Source organism: Oncorhynchus keta, chromosome 34 (genome assembly GCF_023373465.1).
Source record: "Oncorhynchus keta strain PuntledgeMale-10-30-2019 chromosome 34, Oket_V2, whole genome shotgun sequence".
In the NCBI taxonomy this organism is placed as follows: Eukaryota; Metazoa; Chordata; class Actinopteri; order Salmoniformes; family Salmonidae; genus Oncorhynchus; species Oncorhynchus keta.
Window position 1 is genome coordinate 33,495,465 of NC_068454.1, and position 14,878 is coordinate 33,510,342.

The 14,878-nt window shown below is 42.4% G+C and overlaps 2 protein-coding genes across 3 annotated transcripts in view; one reads left to right on the forward strand and one right to left on the reverse strand.

The window, feature by feature from the left end:
* Window positions 1–2,049: 2,049 nt before the first annotated feature.
* On the reverse strand, window positions 2,050–6,016 carry LOC118366977 (FAST kinase domain-containing protein 3, mitochondrial-like). 2 transcript variants are annotated; one of them, XM_035749862.1, is made up of 6 exons: window positions 5,860–6,016; window positions 4,198–5,606; window positions 3,787–3,872; window positions 3,337–3,581; window positions 2,931–3,045; window positions 2,050–2,710 (listed from the first exon to the last, which is right to left on the reverse strand). In XM_035749862.1, exons 2-6 carry the CDS (start codon window positions 5,564–5,566, stop codon window positions 2,612–2,614), a joined length of 1,914 nt encoding a protein of 637 aa, XP_035605755.1. In that variant the 5' UTR covers window positions 5,567–5,606; window positions 5,860–6,016; the 3' UTR covers window positions 2,050–2,611. The 2 variants fall into 2 exon arrangements, with proteins under 2 accessions (XP_035605755.1, XP_035605756.1); XM_035749863.2 differs by lacking the exon at window positions 5,860–6,016 and adding an exon at window positions 5,700–5,719.
* Window positions 6,017–6,506: 490 nt separating this feature from the next.
* LOC118366978 (rab3 GTPase-activating protein catalytic subunit) overlaps window positions 6,507–14,878 on the forward strand; it is a 51,002-nt gene continuing 42,630 nt past the window's right edge. Inside the window, exons 1-7 of the mRNA XM_035749864.2 lie at window positions 6,507–6,605; window positions 6,702–6,757; window positions 8,598–8,673; window positions 8,799–8,931; window positions 10,280–10,358; window positions 10,608–10,727; window positions 13,280–13,445. Coding sequence (XP_035605757.1) covers window positions 6,585–6,605; window positions 6,702–6,757; window positions 8,598–8,673; window positions 8,799–8,931; window positions 10,280–10,358; window positions 10,608–10,727; window positions 13,280–13,445 — 651 coding nt within the window. The 5' untranslated portion in view covers window positions 6,507–6,584. The remainder of the gene's footprint in view (window positions 6,606–6,701; window positions 6,758–8,597; window positions 8,674–8,798; window positions 8,932–10,279; window positions 10,359–10,607; window positions 10,728–13,279; window positions 13,446–14,878) is intronic.

A 14,878-nucleotide genomic window follows, 5' to 3' on the forward strand; every position in this document is an offset into this window, starting at 1 on the left:
GTATTCGGCCCCCTTGAACTTTGCGACCTTTTGCCACATTTCAGGCTTCAAACATAAAGATATAAAACTGTATTTTTTTGTGAAGAATCAACAACAGGTGGGACACAATCATGAAGTAGAACGACATTTATTGGATATTTCAAACTTTAACAAATCAAAAACTGAAAAATTGGGCGTGCAAAATTATTCAGCCCCCTTAAGTTAATACTTTGTAGCGCCACCTTTTGCTGCGATTACAGCTGTAAGTCGCTTGGGGTATGTCTCTATCAGTTTTGCACATCGAGAGACTGAAATTTTTTCCCATTCCTCCTTGCAAAACAGCTTGAGCTCAGTGAGGTTGGATGGAGAGCATTTGTGAACAGCAGTTTTAAGTTCTTTCCACAGGTTCTCGATTGGATTCAGGTCTGGACTTTGACTTGGCCATTCTAACACCTGGATATGTTTATTTTTTAACCATTCCATTGTAGATTTTGCTTTATGTTTTGGATCATTGTCTTGTTGGAAGACAAATCTCCGTCCCAGTCTTAGGTCTTTTGCAGACTCCAGCAGGTTTTCTTCCAGAATGGTCCTGTATTTGGCTCCATCCATCTTCCCATCAATTTTAACCATCTTCCCTGTCCCTGCTGAAGAAAAGCAGGCCCAAACCATGATGCTGCCACCACCATGTTTGACAGTGGGGATGGTGTGTTCAGGGTGATGAGCTGTGTTGCTTTTACGCCAAACATAACGTTTTGCATTGTTGCCAAAAAGTTCAATGTTGGTTTCATCTGACCAGAGCACCTTCTTCCACATGTTTGGTGTGTCTCCCAGGTGGCTTGTGACAAACTTTAAACACTTTTTATGGTTATTTTTAAGAAATGGCTTTCTTCTTGCCACTCTTCCATAAAGGCCAGATTTGTGCAATATACGACTGATTGTTGTCCTATGGACAGAGTCTCCCACCTCAGCTGTAGATCTCTGCAGTTCATCCAGAGTGATCATGGGCCTCTTGGCTGCATCTCTGATCAGTCTTCTCCTTGTATGAGCTGAAAGTTTAGAGGGACGGCCAGGTCTTGGTAGATTTGCAGTGGTCTGATACTCCTTCCATTTCAATATTATCTCTTGCACAGTGCTCCTTGGGATGTTTAAAGCTTGGGAAATCTTTTGTATCCAAATCCGGCTTTAAACTTCTTCACAACAGTATCTCGGACCTGCCTGGTGTGTTCCTTGTTCTTCATGATGCTCTCTGTGCTTTTAACGGACCTCTGAGACTATCACAGTGCAAGTGCATTTATACGGAAACTTGATTACACACAGGTGGATTGTATTTATCATCATTAGTCATTTAGGTCAACATTGGATCATTCAGAGATCCTCACTGAACTTCTGGAGAGAGTTTGCTGCACTGAAAGTAAAGGGGCTGAATAATTTTGCATGCCCAATTTTTGATTTGTTAATAAAGTTTGAAATATCCAATAAATGTCGTTCAACTTCATGATTGTGTCCCACTTGTTGTTGATTCTTCACAAAAAAATACAGTTTTATATCTTTATGTTTTAAGCCTGAAATGTGGCAAAAGGTCGCAAAGTTCAAGGGGGCCGAATACTTTCGCAAGGCACTGTACTTTACACCACTGTGAATTAGTAATCATAAATTACACCAAAAATATGTCAATTCAGTCACAACAAGCTGTTCTGACACTCAGCTCTGTAGTTAATCAGTATTACGCTCATATTTCACGTGACATGTATGGGGTATAGCTTTGTCTTCAAAATAAAGCCTGTTATGCAGACCACCCCATGTACATGCTTTGGTCCATATGCATGTCAGCATTTAAGTACCCTTTAATCTATTACTTTACGTTCCCCTTAAACTAGTGGTTAGAGCGTTGGACTTGTAACCGAAAGGTTGCAAGTTCAAATCCCTGAGCTGACAAGGTACACATCTGTCGTTCTGCCCCTAAACAGGCAGTTAACCTACTGTTCCTAGGCCGTCATTGAAAATAATAATTTGTTCTTAACTGACTTGCCTAGTTAAATAAAGGTAAAATAAATACAAACTGAAGAGAGCTGAGGCTTTATACAAATAATGTTTGTTTACAAAAACACATAACAGCGAAGGAAATTTGAGTTTCCCCCATGGTTGTTTGAAAACTGGTTTTACACATTTTATTTTGCAATATAGAATCATCTGTATTGGAAAATACAGTCCATTGTACAAAATATACAGTACCTTCAAGCTTACATGGAAACACAAACCTGTTTTATTTATGAATATAGAGTCAGTGTATAACTAACAAACTGCAGAAAGCTCCTATATGGAGGAAGTATGCAGTTTATAGTTGACCTATTACTTGCCATAGTCCATATTTTGTGAAAAATTCCATCACATTATGTACAATTACTTAACACTTTTCTAGACCACTCTGTCATAACCCCCACACAGTCATAATAGTATTATGAAGACTTTAGAAACGGATGGTTCATGCCTAATCCAAACCAATGTTTTCTGTGATGATTAGTAGACAGTTTATGAAACATCCTAATTCATCTTGTTGAAGGCCATGTTGTCAAGTCAGAGGTCACAGAGCTTGGATGTGATGTCACAACGTCCTCCTATCCTATCTGAGAAGTCACCGGTAAAACCTGAAGATTGCGGGGAATATCTTCTTATGAAGGTATTGTACCCGTTCCTCTTGTGTTCTCAATTTCTCAAATTCAAAGTATGGGATCTGGTGGGGAACATACAGACAAAGACCAATGTCAGATAGGTCTTCATGAGAAAATAAATACGCCTTGACAAATGTAACTCAGTCACAGAACGACACAGAAAATGACACATTACATTGATTATAGAGATGAATTCAAAGCACATAGAGTACTAACACACATTCCACACACCTTACATTGTGTGTCTATTCTAGCCTGTAACTAGGAGCGGAGTTCCCCTACCTGAACCACTTCGTAGCCCATTCTGCAGAGGTGGCGTCTCTTTGTGGCCTCCTTTCCCAGAAGGTGATGGGTGTTGCTGCAGAAGCGGTCCTGAGCATCCAGGCACAAGGCAATCCTACATAGAGGAAAACAATTAACCTGTTATCTGACTGGCCATTTTATTCAATGGGTGATAAGTTGTGAAATGCAATAAGTATCATTCTCTGTGTCCGAGGATCTGCCTGAACAAGGTGCTGTGAAGATTTGCTCATTGGAATAAATTGTTGTATTTCAATTTAATTGAATCTTTGGAAGTAAGGACCACTTATTGGGCACTTTGGAAAACAGGGTGATTGGTAGATCAGGGAATGAGTCTGTGCAGCGCCCTGTCAGACTGATCCTCTAACAAAGTTCCAATGGCTCTAACCTCCTATGAGTGTGATCCCACTGTGAGAGAGGCAGGACAAACCCATCCTCATCCAGACAGATCTCCACGTCTATGGTATATCCAGGCTGCGTGAAGACCCTGGTAGAGTAGTAGGTCTTTCCCTCTAGCAGCTTGTTAAGAGGGCCCTTCACCTGGTTGTACAGGTAGCTCTCTACAGGGCTCTCAAAAGAGTGGTCCATGGAGGAAAACTTCTTCACATGGAGATGGTAAGGTAATCTCGGGCCCTGTACAGAACACAGTACAATATACAGTACATACATCAGAATGAACTTAGTATTCAATCCAACTACTACAAAATAATATTTTTCATTCAGTGTGACACGTGAAGGCCCATTGTAAGAGTCAGAGGGCTTTAATTTGACAGACAATCTTGCATAATTATTGTAGGATTTATTTGTATATTTACAATGTTATTAGGGAGGTACTCACCCGGTAGTAGGTGCACTCTAGTGAGATAGAGAGGTTGAGTTGGGTTAGCTGGCCTAAGGCATGCTTGTCCAGGGGCTCCCCTTGTGCTGGGAAAGAATAGCAGCCGTCATCAGACACATACATAACATGACTCTGGCTATCTCAGTGGTGGACAGTGACAGAACTGTGCTGCTAGTATGATGTAACTTAAACCAAAGAGTATTTCTGACCATCATCTGGAGGAATTTAATTTGCAACTGAATGGAAAGGACAAAACTGACCCTGTTACATAGACATACACACCTGACATGAAATTGTGCGCACATACTCACATGTAGCCCGTTTACTTTTGCTCTCACCTTTTTTTTTTACACACACACACACACACACACACACACACACACACACACGCACCAAAACTGACTAGCCTACCTTGCAACCTCTGTAGGAAGTAGGGGCTGAAGACTTTGGACACAAAGTTGAGTGGAAACCTCTCCAGGTGAATACAGGAGTGGAGCACCTCAATCAGCGCCCTGGGCTGGAACTGGGAGAAGCGAGAGGACAGCACACTCTCCAGCTTCTTAAACATCTGACTGGAGCACTGGGGCAGGTAGCTCAGTCTCCCCATGGCAATGATCTGCCGGGCTATCTGGGGTGTGGTATACTTCTCTGAGTTGCAAATAAAGCTCTCAGCCACAGCTTCGAATATGGGCTCTGAGCGACACCTCATCTGAAGGCAAAACTCCATCACCACGCTTGTGAGTTCGGGGTCTGCGTCTACTATTTTCACTGGCAGGTGCTTTTCCATGGCTGTTATGAAGTCTTCACCATGCTGACCGAAATGCATTAAGGCACCTAGAACTTTGATGAGCTCTTCATCTTGGAACGATCTGAATACCCTAGAGGCCCGTCTGCTCAGCTTCACAATCAGCGCAATGGCCTGCCTCTGTTGTAATGCCACCAGGGAGTGGAAGATGTCACTGATGTTGATGGCTTGTAGTCTGTGTATCAATTTCTCTGTGTGTCTGTGTAGTCTTGACATGAGATCTTGGCAATGGTGTGGGTCCTCGAGTAGTGCAAGGAAGGAGTACACACGAGCGGTTTCATTTTGGGTGAGAGCATCAATGCTGATGCTCACGGAGTCGAGAACCTGCTCAACAATCTCTGACCTCTTCCCCTCCAGATTATAGGCTACTTCTCCAAGATGGCACAGGTGAATGACCCCAATGTCTGTTTTGGAGAGGTGTGTCCTCCACTCCTCTTTCAATCTAGAGACAATTGAACTTTGATAGTCTACGCCAAACTCAACACATACTCCTAGTAAGGTTGCCAGACCCTCAGTTTTCTCATCGCTGGGAGCTTCTTTCAAACGTGTTAACAACTCAGGTAAAACCTCAACCTCGAAAAGGGATTTGACAGAAAGTGTCTCCACTTTTACGTGCCCTAGTTTTGTTGGTGAAGCACTGGTTCCTAATTGGGTGTCAATGGAAGGCTGTCCAGCTGTTTTGGGCAAAATGTGTTTCTCCGGGTGAACCCTTAATTCGTAGTCTTTCTCGTCTGCAAATGGGAGGTTACTTAACTGTTGCGCCACCGCCCCCATCTCACGTGTGTTATGGAAGCAGCCTAAACTACTTTTTACACATGGTTGTGCCATTCTGGCTTTAAAAGAAACGTCCGATTTCAATATTCTTCCAGATGAATCTGAGTGACGTATTAATCCCCGACTACAAGTCATGAAATAGTTGGGAGAGTACTGACACACAGCCCTAACTGAGGAAGAAATGCTGACAACTGACTTCATGATTGAAATGATGTAATCCTCCTCTGAATTAAAGTGGAACCTATAATAATAAGAACATGAAAGTGTGTTATTATGCATGCAGAAACATTATAATACTTCATTAATTACATTGCAGTCCAGTTTGTTAAAGTACCTTCTTTAGCAGTAACTTCCATGCACCAAAAACACAGCACTCTTTCACTTTTGGTAAAATGCCGAATGAAAATTCCAGTAAAAAACATTGCCTACCTTACATCATCATTAGTTTTTGAGCACCGTTAATATATTTTTCTTTAAGTGTGTAGTTTGCTTACCTCCTCGGTTCGAATAAATTGGAAGAACTGACGAGTCACGGGCACTTACGGAACTGGCATTGTGTGTTCGGTAAATACCTTGTGTAATGTCACATGTTTCACTATTTGCTGCCCTCTGCTGGCAACATGTGTCCATGAAGGCATTTCATGTCTCCAATATGGCTTATTATATGAAGGCATTTCATGTCTCCAATATGGCTTATTATATGAAGGCATTTCACGTCTCCAATAAAGCTTATTATTATGCCATCATATCACCTTTAATAACACATATATTACAATATGTATCAAAGCAATAATTGTATCTGCATAAACTGGTTAAGTAACTGCATTGTTGGTTAAGAGCTTGTAAGTTAGCATTTCACTGTAAGGGCTACACTTGTTGTATTCTGCGCATGTGTTAAATAATATTTGATTTTATCTGATTTGAGTGTTTGACAATATGCAGACTGATATTAATTCCAAGACTAAGTTGTAAAAGTAAAATGTATTTTTCTACTACTGTTACTACTAGATGAACAAATGAAACTGCATTAAATAAAGGAATTTAAAACAAAGTATTCGAGTGAAGGTAAATTGTCAAAGCACGAGCGAGCCTTGTGTCAAAAGCTTTTTTCGGTGTAAAATGTGTCAAATTTGGTGACGTCATTGCTTAATTGCGGAAGAGACTCCATCGACAAGAATCCCATAATGCAACGGACAGCAAAATTCATAAACAGGAATTCATGATGGCGGCTGACAGTGACGTGAGTACAGTACTGGTGTACAGTTTATAAAGTAAACATTGCATCATATTAAACATGTTTAGAAAATATTGGATGTTAACGTTATTTCCTTTACAGCCGGAGTCGGAGGTCTTCGAGATCACGGATTTTACCACCGCGTCGGAGTGGGAGAGGTAGGTGGATACTGGAGATCTCTGGCTAGCTAAATTAGCTTTAGCTAACAACAACAACAACAGTAACGTTAGTTATGAATCATCATCAGACTAGATAGAAGAATTGGATTAGAAGCTATTCATGGCTGGCCAAATATAGTTCGCCTGTTCCATATAGCTAGCATAATATGCTGAGTATATGACAGACAACGTTCTCGTCTCCTGTCTTGTGCTGTCAATCACATTGATCAACCAGCTAGCTATGCTGGTTTGCATTGCATTCCTTCACGAAGAAATATTGCAGTACAACTGCAGTTACAGTGCAGCTATTCTGCAATTACTGCGTACAAAATACAACAGTCGACTGCAGTTACTTCACTTTTACTGCAGTTTCAAAACGGCAATCTTTTTTGTAAGGGTTTTGTTAGTGGTTTACCCATAGGTTAGCTAACTGTCCTGTCACATCAGAATTGCAAAAGAAAGCAACTGTTCTTACCAATGTTGACAGCTCAGCAGAGCCCTACATACACTACATGGCCAAAGGTGTGTGGACACACTTGAAATTAGTGGATTCTGTTATTTCAGCCACACCCTTTGCTGACAAGTGTATAACATTGAGCCCTACACCATGCAATCTCCAGAGACAAACATTGGCAGTAGAATGGCCCGTACTGAAGAGCTCAGGTACTTTCCATTATAGGATGCCACCTTTCCAACAAGTCAGTTCATCAAATTTCTGCCCTCCTAGAGCTGTCCCGGTCAACTGTAAGTGCTGTTATTGTGAAGTGGAAATGTCTAGGAGCAACAATTGCTCAGCCACAAAGTGGTAGGCCACACAATCTCACAGAATGGGAACGCTGAAGTGCGTAGCTCGTAAAAATCGTATATCCTCGGTTGAAACACTAAACTGCCTCTGGAAGCAACGTCAGCACAAGAACTGTTAGTTGGGAGCTTCCTGAATTGAGTTTCCATGGCCAAGCAGCCGCACACAAGCCTAAGATCACCATGCTCAATGCCAAGCGGTGGCTGAAGTGGTGTAAAGCTCGCTACCATTGGACTCTGGAGCAGTGGAAACCCGTTCTCTGGAGTGATGAATCACACTTCACCATCTGTCGGTCCGACGGACGCATCTAGGTTTGGCGGATGCCAGGAGAATGCTACCTGCTCTAATCCGTAGTGCCAACTGTGAAGTTTGGTGGAGGGGGAATAATGGTCTGGGGCTGTTTTTCATGATTCGGGCTAGGCCCCTTAGTTCCAGTGAATGGAAACATTAATGCTACAGCATACAATGACATTCTAAATGGTTCTGTGCTTCCAACTTTGTGGCAACAGTTTGGGGAAGGCACTTTCCTGTTTCAGCATGACAATGCCCCTGTGCATAAAACGAGGTCCATACAGAAATGGTTTGTCGAGATCGGTGTGGAAGAACTTGACTGGCAGATTCCTGACCTCAACCCATTGAACACCTTTGGGATTAATTGGAAATCTGACTGCGAACCAGGCCTAATTGCCCAACATCAGTGCCTGACCTCACTAATGCTCTTGTGGCTGAATGGAAGCAAGTTCCTGCAGTAATGTTCCAACATAAAGTTGGAAAGCCTTCCCAGAATAATGGAGGCTGTTATAGCAGCAAAGTGGGACCAACTCCTTATTAATGCCCATTTATTTTGGAATGAGATGAGCAAGTGTCCACATACTTTTGACCTTGTAGTGTAGCTTGTCCTTCCTTATCAACAGTATTTCCCAGAGCCATTTATTTCGAGATTTTGTGCGGGTGTGTGCGTGCGTGCACGCCTGCTTGTGTGATCACTGCTCTCTGACTTCTCTTGGTATATGTTATGATCCCCATGTTGTTTGCTAGGTTTGTGTCCAGAGTAGAAGAGGTTCTGAATGACTGGAAGTTGATTGGGAACAATTCAAGCAAACCACCAGAGAAGGTAACAATAAACCCTCATTCCATCAGACCTTCATGTTATGTAAGAAGCACCACGCATTAATAAGCAGCGATCCGGTAAGCTTGTTGAATTCATTCATGGATGCCCTGATTGTCGTCTTGATCCAGGGTGAATACACCAGTGGTACCTGGGAGGAGAAGACCCAGGATATCAATTTTGCTGATTTTAAATTCTCCGTAACGCACCACTGCCTGAAGCAGGAGTCTGAGGAGGGCGAGGGGAAGGAGGAACCTGAGGAGGGTACATTGCTGCTGCGGCTTTTATTTATAATCCCTGTTATCATATCTGTCTCATAGGAATTGTCACTCAGTGTTTCCCCTAGGATTTATTTCAGCAGTGGTAGCAAACTTAGTGTAGTGGGTGTGACCAATGAGGTCTCCAACCTAAAATTTCAGAGGTCCCTTTCTTGGCTGCAGATAATTTCACTTTTAAAAGTAATTATTCTGTAAACTCATACCCAAATAATGATGGTGACTTGTCCTATACATGTATTTATGGCCAAATCATAAATTGGACAAAAACACTTCAAAAACCCCACCTCAAATTTGTATCTCAAACAGACCATTTAAAAAGTCTTGCTATTTCCTCAGAGTATGGTATTCCCACACCATTCGGTTAGGGTATTCCCACACCATTCTGTTAGGGTATTCCCACACCATTCGGTTAGGGTATTCCCACACCATTCGGTTAGGGTATTCCCACACCATTCGGTTAGGGTATTCCCACACCATTCGGTTAGGGTATTCCCACACCATTCTGTTAGGGTATTCCCACACCATTCTGTTAGGGTAAATCCCACACCATTCTGTTAGGGTAAATCCCACACCATTCTGTTAGGGTAAATCCCACACCATTCTGTTAGGGTAAATCCCACACCATTCGGTTAGGGTAAATCCCACACCATTCGGTTAGGGTAAATCCCACACCATTCGGTTAGGGTAAATCCCACACCATTCTGTTAGGGTAAATCCCACACCATTCTGTTAGGGTAAATCCCACACCATTGTGTTAGGGTAAATCCCACACCATTGTGTTAGGGTAAATCCCACACCATTGTGTTAGGGTAAATCCCACACCATTGTGTTAGGGTAAATCCCACACCATTGTGTTAGGGTAAATCCCACACCATTGTGTTAGGGTAAATCCCACACCATTGTGTTAGGGTAAATCCCACACCATTCTGTTAGGGTAAATCCCACACCATTCTGTTAGGGTAAATCCCACACCATTCTGTTAGGGTAAATCCCACACCATTCTGTTAGGGTAAATCCCACACCATTCTGTTAGGGTAAATCCCACACCATTGTGTTAGGGTAAATCCCACACCATTGTGTTAGGGTAAATCCCACACCATTGTGTTAGGGTAAATCCCACACCATTGTGTTAGGGTATTCCCACACCATTGTGTTAGGGTATTCCCACACCATTGTGTTAGGGTATTCCCACACCATTCCAACACAGAAACTATATGATGAGACTATATGGATGAACTCCACAGTTTTGTCTGGACCTCTGCTCTCCAGCAACAGAGAGAATCGTAGTGGATGTTAAAATATAAATGAAGATTCCCACTCTGCTCTCTCTCCAGATGCCTTCCCCACAGCCATGCAGGACCTGCTCTGCATGAACAATGACTTCCCTCCCAGGGCCCACTGCCTCGTCAGATGGTGAGTACAGTACTACAGGTCTCCTAACCTCCGACCTCTAACCTTTACCTCTTACATTTATTTTAAGATGGGAATTAAAATGACTGAAGATAGACATTCACAACTGCTATTGATATTTGTTAACACTAAATCCACCTGATGTCTGATCTTTTTGAGAAATATATTACAGGGTTTGGTTTAAATGAGACTTGATGGATAGATAGATGGTAGCTGTCTGCTCTCTTCAAAGTATTCCGTCTGTGTTTGCAGGTATGGCATGCGTGAGTTTGTGGTCATCTCCCCCGGGGCCAACTGTGAGGCGGTCATCAGTGAGTCTAAGTGCAACCTGCTACTTAGCTCCATCTCCATCTCTCTGGCCAACACAGGCTGGTAGGTGACAGTAACTCAGAGCAACAGTGAATAATATATTAACTAATACTATTTGGGAACAGTATAATTGTTATAATTCAGTTACATTAGTATGCCACAACATCACTTTATGTTCTTATGGAAAATCAAGTTAATATTGGTAACATAATTTGCTTTGACAAAGAAAAGGGCTGATACTGCCAATGTATTCTATTCATATTCATGAATCTACGCTAAGGGAAAACAGTGTTAGTTCTTACACATTCACACATCCAGTGGCAACCTGCCCTTTGTGTGTGTTTCTGTTTGATGACACAAGCATGTTTTAAAATAGCAACACTGTGGGTGGTGAGTACAGCTCTCTATGGCATCGTATTGCGGTAGATCAGCTGGTATCCATGGCAACACCGGGCTAAATGGGAGATGGTACCATTGTAGATGCTCCGAGTGCTGTGGCTCTGCAGCTATGCTCTGTGGTAGCAGCAAGGTCACCTGGCCTCCCACTGTGTCTCTGGGAGTTTACTGTGAGGCAGAGTGACACTAATAACGCGGTTATAAGAGAAGGAAGCATGTAGCAGACCATCAGAACATACAGTACCTTCAGAAACTATTTAGACCCCTTGACTTTTTCCACATTTTGTTACGTTACAGTCTTATTCTAAAATTGATTCAATTGTATTTTTTCAATCTACACACAATAACCCATAATGACAAAGCAAAAACAGGTATTTAGAAATGTTTGCTAATTTATAAAAAATTAAAAACGGAAATATCACTTACATAAGTATTCAGACCCTTTACTCAATACTTTGTTGAAACAACTTTGGCAGCGATTACAGCCTCGAGTCTTCTTGGGTATGACGCTAGAAGCTTGGCACACCTGTATTAGGGGAATTTCTCCCATTATTTTCTGCAGATCCCCTCAAGCTCTGTCAGGTCTTTCCAGAGATGTTCGATCGGGTTCAAGCCTGGGCTCTGGCTGGGCCACTCAAAGACAATCAGAGACAAGTCCCGAAGCCACTCCTGCGTTGTCTTGGCTCTATGCTTAGGGTCGTTGTCCTGTTGGAAGGTGAACCTTCGCCCCAGTCTGAGGTCTTGAGACCTCTGGAGCAGGTTTTCATCAAGGATCTCTCTGTCTTTGCTCCGTACATCTTTGCCTCGATCCTGATTAGTCTCCCAGTAACTGAAGCTGAAAAACATCCCACAGCATGATGCTGCCACCACCATGCTTCACCAAAGGGATGGTGCCAGGTTTCTTCCAGATGTGACTCTTAGCATTCAGGCCAAATAATTCAGTCTTGGTTTCATCCCACCAGGGGATCTTGTGTCTCGTGGTCTAAGAGTCTTTAGGTGCCTTTTGGCAAACTCCAAGCGGGCTGGCACGTGCCTTTTACTGAGGAGTGGCTTCCGTCTGGCCACTCTAGCATTAAGGCCTGATTGGTGGATTGCTGCGGAAATAGTTATCCTTCTGGAAGATTCTCCCACCTCCACAGAAGAACTTTAGAGCTCTGTCGGAGTGACCATCGGGTTCTTGGTCACCTCCCTGACCAAAACCCTTGATTGCTCAGTTTGGCCAGCTCTATGAAGTGTCTTGATGTTTCTAAACTTCTTACATTTAAGAATTATGTAGGCCACTGTGTTCTTGGGGACCTTCAATGCTGCAGAAATGTTTTGGTGCCCTTCCCCAGATCTGTACCTTGACACAATCCACTCTCGGAGCTCTACGGACAATTCCTTCGACCTCATGGCTTGGTTTTTGCTCAGACATGCATTGTCAACTGTGGGACCTTATATAGACAGGTGTGTGCCTTTCCAAATCACGTCCAATTTTTATTTTATTTAATCCATTTTAGAATACGGCTGTAATGTAACAATGTGGAAAAAGAGGTCTGAATACTTTCCGAAGGCACTGTATAGCTTCAAATTATTTTCTTGCACGAACACGTGTTCTATTACTAATGCATAGAGCATTTACTGCATTTTGTTTTGTGACTGGAAAAAAAGAAGGAAAATGAAAAAAAAATGAATCCATAGATATAACAAGGCTTATTATTTCAATTCCATACTTGTTCAATCCACTAGGTGGTGAATGTTTTGATTGTTTTGATTGTAATTTCTCTATTGTGCACCAGGTGCTGCTGTGTAGCTGTGGTAGGGAGGGATGCTCAGGGATGCTGAGGTAGTTACAGGATTTCAGTGTGTGCCTGCTCTTCCACATTGATACCAGAGATGCCTTGCATGTCTCTCAAAATCAAAGTTTTTCAAACATCACGATTTGTCTGTTGTGCAGCTCCAACTGAATGCCTCGATCCCAAACGAATGGGAAAGATGAGCAGCATCTAAAATGTTTCGACGAGGTGGTGTTTATATATCTCATTAATTTGGTGAATGATGCGCATAGCTATGTCTTCACAACTGATGGCATAGGACATTGCCTCGTCTTGACACAAGAACAGGTGTAGTTAGAGTAGCAACAGGATTTCAATGTGTGGCTACCTTCCCACAAACCATCTGAATGAATTTGAAGTGACTTATCCCCATTAACGTCCTCTATCCCTGTGAATGCCATGCAGCCAGGTACCCATGTTTGTGCAGATCCAGCAGAAGTGGAGGAGGATGTACCATGGGGAGTGCCAGGGCCTGGGGGTGCGTACCGACTTTGAGATGGTCCACCTTCGCAAAGTGCCCAACCAATACAACCATCTCTCAGGCCTACTGGACATCTTCAAGTCCAAAATAGTGAGTATGGAAGGACCAGGGCTTTACTTATTGCCTTACATGGGCTTTTATGAGGAGTGCATTTCACATGGGTCACCCATAAATAATTGTAAGACTGGTTTCCCAGGAATGAGAGTAAGCATAGTGGACTAGGATGTACTTTCAATGGTGAATCTCAATTGAGCATGCTTGTTCAGCCATGACTAGGGTGAATCTGGGTCCGGGCACTCAGTCCTACAATTAAATTCTATGATACAGTTGAACTCTAAAGTTTACATACACTTAGGTTGGAGTCACTAAAATTCATTTTTCAACCACTCCACCAATTTCTTGTTAAGACTAGTTTTGGCAAGTCGGTTAGGACATCTAATTTGTGCATGACACAAGTAATTATTCCAACAATTGTTTACAGACAGATTATTTAACTAATAATTCACTGTATCACAATTCCTGTGGGTCAGAAGTTTACATACACTAAGTTGACTGTGCCATTAAACAGCTTTGAAACTTCCAGAAAATTATGTCATGGCTTTAGAAGCTTCTGATGGGCTAATTGACATCATTTGAGTCAATTGGAGGTGTACCTGTGGATGTATTTTCAAGGCTTTTCAAGGTTCATCCTTGGGAGCAATTTCCAAGCGCCTGAAGGTACCACGTTCATCTGTACAAACAATACTACGCAAGTATAAAAACCATGCAGCCGTCATACCACTCAGGAAGGAGACACTTTCTGACATCTAGAGATGAACGTACTTTGTTGTGAAAAGTGCAAATCAATCCGAGAACAACAGCATAGGACCTTGTGAAGATGCTGGAGGAAACAGGCACAAAGTATCTATATCCACAGTAAAACAAGTCCTATATTGCCATAACCTGAAAGGCGCTCAGCAAGAAAGAAGCCACTGCTCCAAAATTGCCATAAAAAAGCCAGACTACGGTTTGCAACTGCACATGGGGACAAAGATCATACTTTTTGGAGAAATGTCCTCTGGTCTGATGAAACAAAAATAGAACTGTTTGGCCAAAATGACCATCGTTATGTTTGGAGGAAAAATTGGGACGCTTGCAAGCCAAGGAACACCATCCCAACCGTGAAGCACGGGGTTGGCAGCATCATGTTGTGGGGGTGCTTTGCTGCAGGAGGGACTGGTGCATTTCCCAAAATTGATGGCATCACGAGGAAGGAAAATTATGTGGATATATTCAAGCAACATCTCAAGACATCAGTCAGGAAGTTAAAAGCTTGGTTGAAAATTGGTCTTCCAAATGGACAATTTTTTTTACTAGGCAAGTCAGTTAAGAACAAATTCTTATTTTCAATGACTGCCTAGGAACAGTGGGTTAACTGCCTTGTTCAGGAGCAGAACGACAGATTTGTACCTTGTCAACTCGGGGATTCGATCTTCTAACCTTGCGGTTACTAGTCCAACGCTCTAACCACTAGACTACGCTGC